This window comes from Squalius cephalus (genome assembly GCF_949319135.1).
Source record: "Squalius cephalus genome assembly, chromosome: 16".
NCBI lineage: Eukaryota > Metazoa > Chordata > Actinopteri > Cypriniformes > Leuciscidae > Squalius > Squalius cephalus.
This window is the reverse complement of record NC_137137.1, coordinates 2,075,595-2,085,000: the sequence shown is the minus strand read 5'-3', so window position 1 is coordinate 2,085,000 and position 9,406 is coordinate 2,075,595. Positions and strand designations below refer to the sequence as shown.

The 9,406-nt window shown below is 40.0% G+C and overlaps 2 protein-coding genes across 3 annotated transcripts in view; one reads left to right on the top strand and one right to left on the bottom strand.

Moving 5' to 3' along the window:
* serpind1 (serpin peptidase inhibitor, clade D (heparin cofactor), member 1) overlaps positions 1-4,903 on the bottom strand; it is a 5,857-nt gene extending 954 nt beyond the window's left edge. The window contains 6 exon segments of the mRNA XM_079896589.1: positions 1-507; positions 726-870; positions 1,913-2,186; positions 3,676-4,437; positions 4,440-4,588; positions 4,854-4,903. The exon segment at positions 1-507 is cut by the window's left edge and continues 954 nt beyond it. Coding sequence (XP_079752715.1) covers positions 316-507; positions 726-870; positions 1,913-2,186; positions 3,676-4,437; positions 4,440-4,587 — 1,521 coding nt within the window. The 5' untranslated portion in view covers position 4,588; positions 4,854-4,903 and the 3' untranslated portion in view covers positions 1-315.
* The window catches only part of pi4kab (phosphatidylinositol 4-kinase, catalytic, alpha b), a 62,442-nt gene that overhangs the window by 29,756 nt on the left and 23,280 nt on the right, over positions 1-9,406 (top strand). For both annotated transcript variants that reach the window (XM_079896514.1, XM_079896513.1), the window contains exons 20-23: positions 5,720-5,828; positions 5,955-6,091; positions 7,536-7,669; positions 9,042-9,124. In XM_079896514.1, the coding sequence (XP_079752640.1) occupies positions 5,720-5,828; positions 5,955-6,091; positions 7,536-7,669; positions 9,042-9,124 (463 nt within the window). The remainder of the gene's footprint in view (positions 1-5,719; positions 5,829-5,954; positions 6,092-7,535; positions 7,670-9,041; positions 9,125-9,406) is intronic.

Genomic DNA, 9,406 nt, shown 5'->3' with positions numbered 1-9,406 from the left:
ATTTTAATTCTTTTACTTCAATAAATGGTTCAATTTTTGCGAATTTTTTGAATGAAAGATCAAAAGGGTAAACAATGCAGATTTATTTTCACAGCCATCTTTGGTCATATTTACAAGGGGTGCCAATAACTCTGACCACAACTGCATTACTTTACAAAACTCAATTTACTTGACAAACAAACACAACCATCATTCCTATCTGCTTTATATCTGGCTACTATTATATTATATAATTTTTTGGACTAACTTTTTAGTTTCATTGCTATACAGTGATGCATCGGCCGTTGCATGGCTGTATTGTGTCAGTGTGTCTGATTAACTCTGTGAAGGGTCTACCACACGTCCCATGAACACGATGCAGCCGGTGCGATGCTCGTAGATGAGGAAGAGGAAGGGCCGGTCCACCACAAAACGCGTCTGTGTTGATAAAGGCATGAATCCGACATGTGTCAATGCTGCGGCCTCTGTGCCTTCTTCATTCACTGTAATGGTGCCCTGATGCTTAAACTGAGAGAGAGAAGAGATTACAGGAATGAAGGGTGCAATGAAAGGTCAAAGAGTATGTATTTGTAAGACATTAGGCGTAGGCGAACTAAAGTGCTCTCAACATAACAGTGAAAAATCTTGTGATGCATTTTTAATTCAGAGTCAGGCTTATGTGCACTAAGATATGTGAAACAAGCTATGAGTTGCATTCGTTTTGCACGTGTCAGTCATTCAATTACCCAGTTGATGATGACCTTCTCGGAGGTCATGGGGGAAAAGTCGCCCTTTTCAGTGAACAGGTCCGTCAGGTTCATTTCCTTCAGGTGCTCAATCAAGTCATAGTTCTGCTCCAGCTTAAACCGAGGGAAAACCACCTCTCGAGTCCTGCCCGAGACGAGCACAACAAGAGAAGTTTGATTGTTAGAATATAACTGAAGAATGATTGGTTACACTTTATTTTGATAGTCCACTTTAGACATTTTACTATCTATAAGTAACTTTTCAACTACATGGCAGCTAACTCTCATTAGAGTATTAGTACGCTGTAGTAGACTGTTATGGTTGGGTGTTAGGGTTCGGGTTAGGAGAAAAGTGTACTTGTAGTTGCCAAGTTACTTATAGTCTGTGGAATATCTGTTGGGGGACCAACACAATAAAGAGTTAGCAGATATTAAGCAGACAGTCTACTAGTAATCTAATGATAGTTAGTTGAAATGTAGCTCCAAAGTTACTTATAGTAGAATGTTTAAAGTGGACTATATCAAAATAAAGTGTTGCCGAATACAATTGAAGAATGATTTAACCAATTAGGACGTGTTCCTGGATTGACTTTTTTTCAAATCATCATAATCAAATTCTGTCTGAACATCTAGTCACTAATAGTCTGAACATAATGTACTGCGCTTTATACAATGCAGATTGTTTCAAAGCAGCTTTACAGTGATAAACGTGACAATAAGGATCAATTCTGCTCTATAGCAGCTCTAAAATAGACTATAGTGTCATTTTTCAGTCAGTTCAATGTTGATTCAGTTCTGTTCAATAACTGTGTAAAGTTAATCAATTATGAAAGGAGATCAATTCATCTATAAGCAGCTCTAGAGAAGACAGTCGTTATTCAACTCCGTTCAGTTCAATAACTTCAATAGTTCAGCTATACAAGCAGTGGTTTCATCATCCAGCTCAATTCAGTTCAAGATTTGTTCTCATTCTGTAGTGTCAGTGAAGATATTACTGAATATTATTGAAATCAAAGGAAAATAATTGGTTAAGAAATGATTGGTTTAGAACTAAACCTAACCTTAACCCTAGAATCTGAGTGTTATTCCAGGACCAACAATAGTTCAGATTTTTGTCCAGCACTTCAAGTGATTGAGTCAATGACATTAAAGTGCCTCGCAGACTTGGTCAGACTAGTGTGCTTTACCGGTTGGTCATGTTGTTAAGCCACTTGTTGATCAGGGTTGGGGAGATCTCCTGCTCCAGGGATCTCATTCCCGAGAGTTTCTGAGGCACGGCGATGAGCATGCTGATGTTCCCGGTGTAGGGAAGCTGAAGTATGTCGCAGTTGAGCTCGTGGTCGGCCGCCGCCAGGTAACTCCCTTTGTTCTGCATCATGGGAACACGCACCTGCTTTTTCTCACTGACACGGAATTGCCGGTAGTGTGTCAGTTCCTTCGGGAACTTCTGCTCCCACGTGCCTGCGTTTGTTGGGGCAGTGAAAACATGACACTGTGGTGTTATTTGTGAGCTGCATGTAATATTATTTATTTAACTATTTTTCTATCTTTGCCTACTTGACTTTTGACTTCTAATCTGTTTAAAGTAGGGGTGTCCAATCGTGCTCATGGGGGGCCACTTTCCAGCAGAGTTCTGCTCCAGCTCTAATTTAACACACACGAACCAGCTAATCAAGGTCTTTAGGTAATGTTGGTAATGAAGTCTGCAGGAAGGTAGCCCTTCCGTGAGCAGGATTGGCTTCTTTGATCTACAAGTTTCCCTGTTGAAAAGACAAAACAATAGGCTTTATGCCCAGCTCCACTACTTCCTGAACTTCAGCCAGCTCCTTTGTTTCCTGTCTGCCATTATTGGACAAACTGATTAATCCAGGTGTGTCTGATTATTGTTGTTGTGACTACTGAGGTCAGGCACACCTGGATTAATCAGTTTGTCCAATAATGGCAGACAGGAAACAAAGGAGCTGGCTGAAGTTCAGGAAGTAGTGGAGCTGGGCATAAAGCCTATTGTCCTGGTTTATGGTTGTTTGGTACAAGTCTAGTTAGCATAGCTATGAGGTTCGCCAGCAAAACTTCTTGTAGCCAATAGGGGCTTGCGCACCGGGTAGTTACAGGAACTTAGTTATAGGAACTGATCACCAAGGTGGTTCTCAGAGAACTAAATGTTCCCCTAGGGAAATATTCCTGGTTGCATTCGCACTGGCTGTAGGAACTCTGAAGTGACGTAAGCTGGCCGACAGTGACATTATTTAAGCGTTGCGTTCAATGACGTCAACAACTGGAGAATGGAGGACGTTGTGATCGGAGCTGTGTTTTTGTTGTGTGTCGTGGGATTCGTGTTGGAATGTAGACGTATAAGTTATGCGATATACATATCATCGAGGCTGAGAAAAGAACTGTTAACATTCATTAGCTATCTGTATATGTCTTGTTTACGTCCATCGTGGAGTTTGTTCATGAAGTAAACTGTGTGCGTTTACACTGCTTTTTAGTGTCACTGGTAGTTCCTATTGTGCTGGGTTAAACCCTATTCTGAGGTAGCATTTGTTCCCCAAAATGCGTTCCTAGAATTAAATTCGTTCCCAGTTCCTGCAGTGCGAACACACCAAAAAGTGGGTACTTCCGCTATTAGTTCAAGAAACTATGAAAAGGATCCTCCGGTGCGAAACTGAGGCTGGTTAACCAGATTCACAAGAAAGACAATGCTTGTTTGACCAGCCTAGTAGCAACGAGGAAGTCTTGCTGATTAACCTAGTGAAGATGCTGGTCAGTTCAGTCGGGCTAAATTAAATGTTGCATTCAATGGAAGTACACAAAACATTTCACGTAGTGCATGATTATTTGCTTTAGGATTGATTGCTGACTATACATATGAATGGGGTAAACCATTAGTTTTACTAAAGAGATTCAGACTTTAGGTTTTGACCACCAGAATGGGCTTGAATTGGTTCACCTTTGAAGTAGAGGTAGTTCAGGAGCATCACTGCCATGTTGGGGTCGACGCTCTTCAGCGGCTCCTTTATCAGACCTTTGGTGATTTTCTGAATGCGCTGGTTGGCCTTCACGAGGAACGCCGGGTCGGCAAAATCCACAGACTGCGGCTCGGCGAAGTAGTACGTCTTCGCGTCGGCACGGAAAGCCTCCTGTACTTGGATGTTGCGTTTCACATACAGGTCGTTAACGGAGCGCAAAGTGTAGCCGAAGTTTCGTCTGAAGAGCCTGTGTGTGAGTTTGCGGAAGAGCTTATGCACGGTCGAGTTATCGTAATGTGAGCTGGCGTTGACGAATTCTGCAAATCCAAGAGCTTGGTAGAGTTGTTCCTGAGTGGTTGGTCCGGCTCCCAGGGACATCATTCCCATCGCGATGGAGATCCCGACAGGAGCAAGAAGAATGTTGTCCGTCTGGTTAAGTCGATTGCGCAGTTTCCGATAAAGCCGACACCCGAAGCGACCGTTGACGACATTGATTCGCTGGAGGCGCGTTTGCCCGTGGAAGAGCCGCAACAGGCGCGCTCTCCGTATTTTGGGGTCACTTGGCTCCAAGAAGAGGTCAAGGTCAGGAGCAGGCGTGGAGATCTCATCTATGTGATCGCCTTCGCTGTAGTCATCCTCACCTTCCGCCAGGATCTTATCGAAGTCCAAGTAGTCTTCATCTTCCAGTCCCTCCAGAGGAAGGTCATTCGTGACTGTGTTTTCCCGATGGAAGTCCAACGGATGGACTCAATGTCTGTGTTCCCTCCATCTGGAGAAAGTCCACGGGCATCCACCAACTTTTCCTTCTCAAAGTGTGAACTGAGGTCTTTGACCCCAGCCAGAGCGGGGCTACTCAAGAGAGAGGCTACGACTATAACCTGAAAGATCCACATCCTATGAACAAAAAAAAAAACAAGCACACATGGGAATATTGAACGATTGACATCTTCACTTGCAGATATTACACTCGGAAATCTAACACTCAATGCTCATACGCATTGCAAAATCCAGGGCCGTAACCCCCATAGACACTAATGGGGACACCCAATAGTGATTTTCAATTATTCTTAAGCTTTTGTTTACTTAGCTTGATCTCTGAAATATCACACCAGTGTCTTATTAAATCTTAAAGTCTTTTATGCTAGTTTGAGCTTCTTACCTGCTCTTTCCCTCTGGAATCTCTCTGTGTGTGTGTGTGTGTGTGTGTGTGTGTGGACGTCCGTTTGTGGATTCGATCCCCAGCTGGACTTTGAAGTGGCTCTTCACTGATCAAACAGTAGCGAGTTCAAACATTCCTCACATCTGACTTTATTTAACCCTTGAAATGCACACAATCCATTAATTCTAGGTGCAAATTACTACAGATATGCTGTAAATGTCCTCTTAGGACTTATATTACCCCCAGTTAAATGACAACTGATATCCCTGACAGCTGTATTAAATGTAACGAGGAAACAATGTTTCGTTGTAAGAAAAGGTTTTTGATGTGATTTGTGAACTGACTGATGAGAGTTTCTCCTTGGAAGTGAAATTGTGATTATTGCATATTTACCATGTAAATTTAGTTGTACGTGTAAGTTTATAGATTTCTTTTAACATGGGATAATCTCCTAATGGATCAAATAAATGTCATTTAATCTTGCTTTGGAAAAACTAACATGTATATGAATAGAGAAAAGTAAATGTTTTTAATGATATGGACTCCCTTTTATCATTTTTTGACAAACAGATCATGTGCAATATTAAATAATGTTGACTGTAAACTGATAAAGTTACTAATACTGTATTGATCACTGTAACAATGTATTTTTTACTTGATTTTTAAAATATTATTTATTTACTTGTATAATTATTACTCTATTTAAGTGTTTTTATTATTTAAATTTTTTTTTTTTTTAAAGGACAGTGACGGCACACAGTGCTTTTTTGTAGACTATAATCTTTCTAAAGAACTACCATTTTAACTTGCATTTTGATAATGTTTTTGTATTTAAAGTATTTAATTTGCTGTTTAATGTGTCGCAGCTGACCCGCCGATTGCCTGCCATCAAGGAGGCCAAACCGCGCCTGCAGAAGCTCTTCAGGGATTTCTGGCTCTATTCTGTGGTCATGGGTTTTGCTGTGGAAGGATCTGGTAAGGAAATAAAATCATCACTGACAGCATTTAAACATGAATTCACCACGTACACACTCAGTGCGTTCTCAAGCAGGATTTCTCTCACGGTATTTCTACAGAAGTGTGTGTTTGCCTGTGTTTTAGGTCTGTGGCCTGAGGAATGGTACGAGGGAGTGTGTGAAATCGCCACTAAATCGCCACTGCTCACGTTCCCCAGTGGAGAACCGCTGCGTTCAGAACTCCAGTACAACTCGGCACTGAAGAACGACACGGTTACTCCGGTATCAAATGCTCTCACTGTCTCAGTGATGTTTTACATCTGTGTTAAATCTGCAGTCTGTAGATTTTCCTCTTTGTCGCCATCTCTGTTCGGAATCTGCAATTGCAGTTATTCATGGAATTATCAACTTTACGTGGGTTGTGCCTCGGCTCGGCACAGCGCGGATGAATCCGATGTTTTGAGGAGAACGTGCGTCTGTCAGTCGCCGCCGGTGTGGATCCTGGCATTCGCAATCACAGATTCTACTTTTTGGAAGTATGACCGACATAAGAATTTTCACCGGGAAATGTTCTGAACAAGTAACATCCACGTTTGCTCTGACCAACTAAGTGGGAAAAAGCATTGCAGTAAATCACGCCGATTAAATCTAACGATCGCTTCTCATATCACGTCAAACCGTGCAAATTATACTTTGTTCTCAAATTGTTAATGTTAACAACATCAGCATTGTGTGACATTTAATGCCCTCCTGATATTATCCTTGTTTCCGCATCGGCCGGTTGCAGTCTCTTTTTTTTCTCCGAAGTCTTTTGCGTTTTACAACGGGTGAATCTCCAGCTGGTTATTGTCGTTTGAACCTTTCTGGATCTGCCATCAAATTGATAAGTTTAATTATATCAAGTGCTGTGAGAAAAGGCTAGAAATCTCCTCCTCCAGCATCCTCACACTCATCGCCGACTAGCCGAGACTCTTCTTTATGTGTTCAGATGTGACATAATGACGCAAAGACATGCTTGAATATCCCGTGGAAATCCACCAGTAACACTGGAGTTAAACACATTATTACAAGCTTACCGTTTTGAATCAAGCTACGGCAAGCAGAGAGTGTTGAACACTGGCTGGTTATGAACTTGCTCAAACATTTATTTTGGATCATTTTTAACCCAAAAAAGTTACGGACTGCAGCTTTAAGTATCTAAATTACTATTAATTCTAACAGTAAGTGAAAAGTTAAGCATGTGTGTCGCTCTGCATCGTCTGTGCTTCAGACATTAATTATTCCTCAAATCATTTGTCTTGTTGAGGAGAGTTACTTTACTAAGTTATCTGGCATTTTATATTATGAATATTGTTGGCTTTTTGACTAACTGTTTTGTTTCTAAGTAGCTTTTGGATTAAAGTGTCTCTAAATGCATAAATGTAAATACAAGTGACCAGACTGATGATTTTCACTTGCTGATAAATAAAAAATATACTTGTTATTTACTTATTTACTTATTTATTATTAACTTTTTACAAAAACAAATAAAAATATGCAAATTAACCCCATTTATTTCTGAGTTAACTAGGTGCCATTCACTGAAAATGCAACGTGTTGAGGTTATGTAGCACAGTACTGTTTGACTCTTGCACACTACATGTTATTTTACAGTAGTAGTGTACAGTATATACTAGTTTCCCATTCTGGAAAACCCTTGTTTATTCAAAATTCTCCTTTTTTGAAGGCGGAGTTGAGTGAACTGCGCAGCACCATCATTAATTTGTTGGATCCGTCACCTGAAGCCGCCGCCCTCATCAATAAACTCGACTTCGCCATGTGCACGTACCTGCTGTCTGTCTACCGGCTGGAGTATATGAGGTTAGAGACGCTTGAACTTTCTGTTTTCTGACTTTCTGACTTTCTTTAGATCAGCTCGTCTCATTATCCGCCACTTTCCTCGCCTCGTTTGCACGAGCAATGGGAGTAATTTCAGTTAAACTGTAAAAAATCTCTATCAACGCAATAATAAGCATTTTATTTTACACCGTTACTACACAGCACTGGAAGATCCCGTGAGAAAGCTTTTGAATGCGCCTCAGTATTAATAATATCACTGCAAGATCTAGTGAGAAGCATTTAAACTCTACAAACCATATCGGATCAAACAGCGCTGACGTGGACACCAGGAGAGACACTGTGCCATGAGTGAACAAGTTATAGAAGGCTTTTCAGTTCACAAATCACCAACATTCACCATGGATTTAATGTAGTAACGCTAACTGTAACTATTGTGTTCTGGCAGAAATAGTAAAATTTTACATTAATCATTTCAGGGTTTGTGCAACCTTTTGAGAGTGAAATTCAATCACTTTTCAAAGGCTTCACACTTTTTCCAACACTTTAAACCTCGTAATATTATCCAATTTTAATGTTAGTTTTCCTACATCTTTTAAACTAAACACTTTCATAGCAAACAAACACTTTAATTTGAAAAAAAGACATGAAATTACCACTTTAACCAGTAGATGGCGGCACAGGAGCACTGATTGACTTATTAGCCATTTCCACTCCTTAATATATGGAAAAAAAAGTAGGAAGTCACAAAGTCTCATGAAAAACAAAAACTTTTCTTCAATACGAGTAGAATATTTACATTACGTTTTTGCACGTTACTGTTGTTAATAAAAGTTCATTTTAATTCAAGTTATGTGATGTCAAATTTCCAGTAAACAAACCTGTAATATTATTAGTAACTGCCTTTATTGATACAAAACAATAGTAATTTTTTTATTAATAAGTAATTTTTTATTAATAAATTTTTTTTATTCATAAAATTTTTATTAGTAATTTTATGATTAAATTACCTTTATGATAAACAAACCAGAAGTGCCTCCCATAATCTAAAATACAGTAGACTTGCAGGTGGATAGTGTGTGTGTGTGTGTGTGTTTTACCCATCTCTCTTTGTTCTGTGTTCTATCCTCTCTCTCTCTCTCTCTCTCTCTCTCTCTCTCTCTCTCTCTCTCTCTCTCTCTCTCTCTCTCTCTCTCTCTCTCTCTCTCTCTCTCTCTCTCTCTCTCTCTCTCTCCTCTCTCTCTCTCTCTCTCTCTCTCTCTCTCTCTCTCTCTCCTCTCTCTCTCTCTCTCTCTCTCTCTCTCTCCTCTCTCTCTCTCTCTCTCCCCTCTCTCTCTCTCTCTCTCTCTCTCTCTCTCTCTCTCTCTCTCTCTCTCTCTCTCTCTGGCCTCCTCAGGATGTTGCACTCGAACGACGCCGACCGCTTCCAGGTGATGTTCAGATACTTCGAGGACAAAGCCATCCAGAAAGACAAATCAGGTCAGAAACAGAATTTCATATGGTGGAGTAAAAAAATTCAAAATGTTTTACCACAAGAAGACATTTTTATGCACCAATATGATAAACAGCAATATTTACCTATATTATTTTTTACCAGAACATTTCGATATGAGAAATGACACTCTTAATAATTGTGTATATATATATGAACAGGTGCTAATTACAGTAATGTTTACTTTTGTTATTATATTTTAATTAATTATACGTATTAGAACTTTTATTCATTATATCATCGAATCAAGAGTTTTGACTCAATTCATT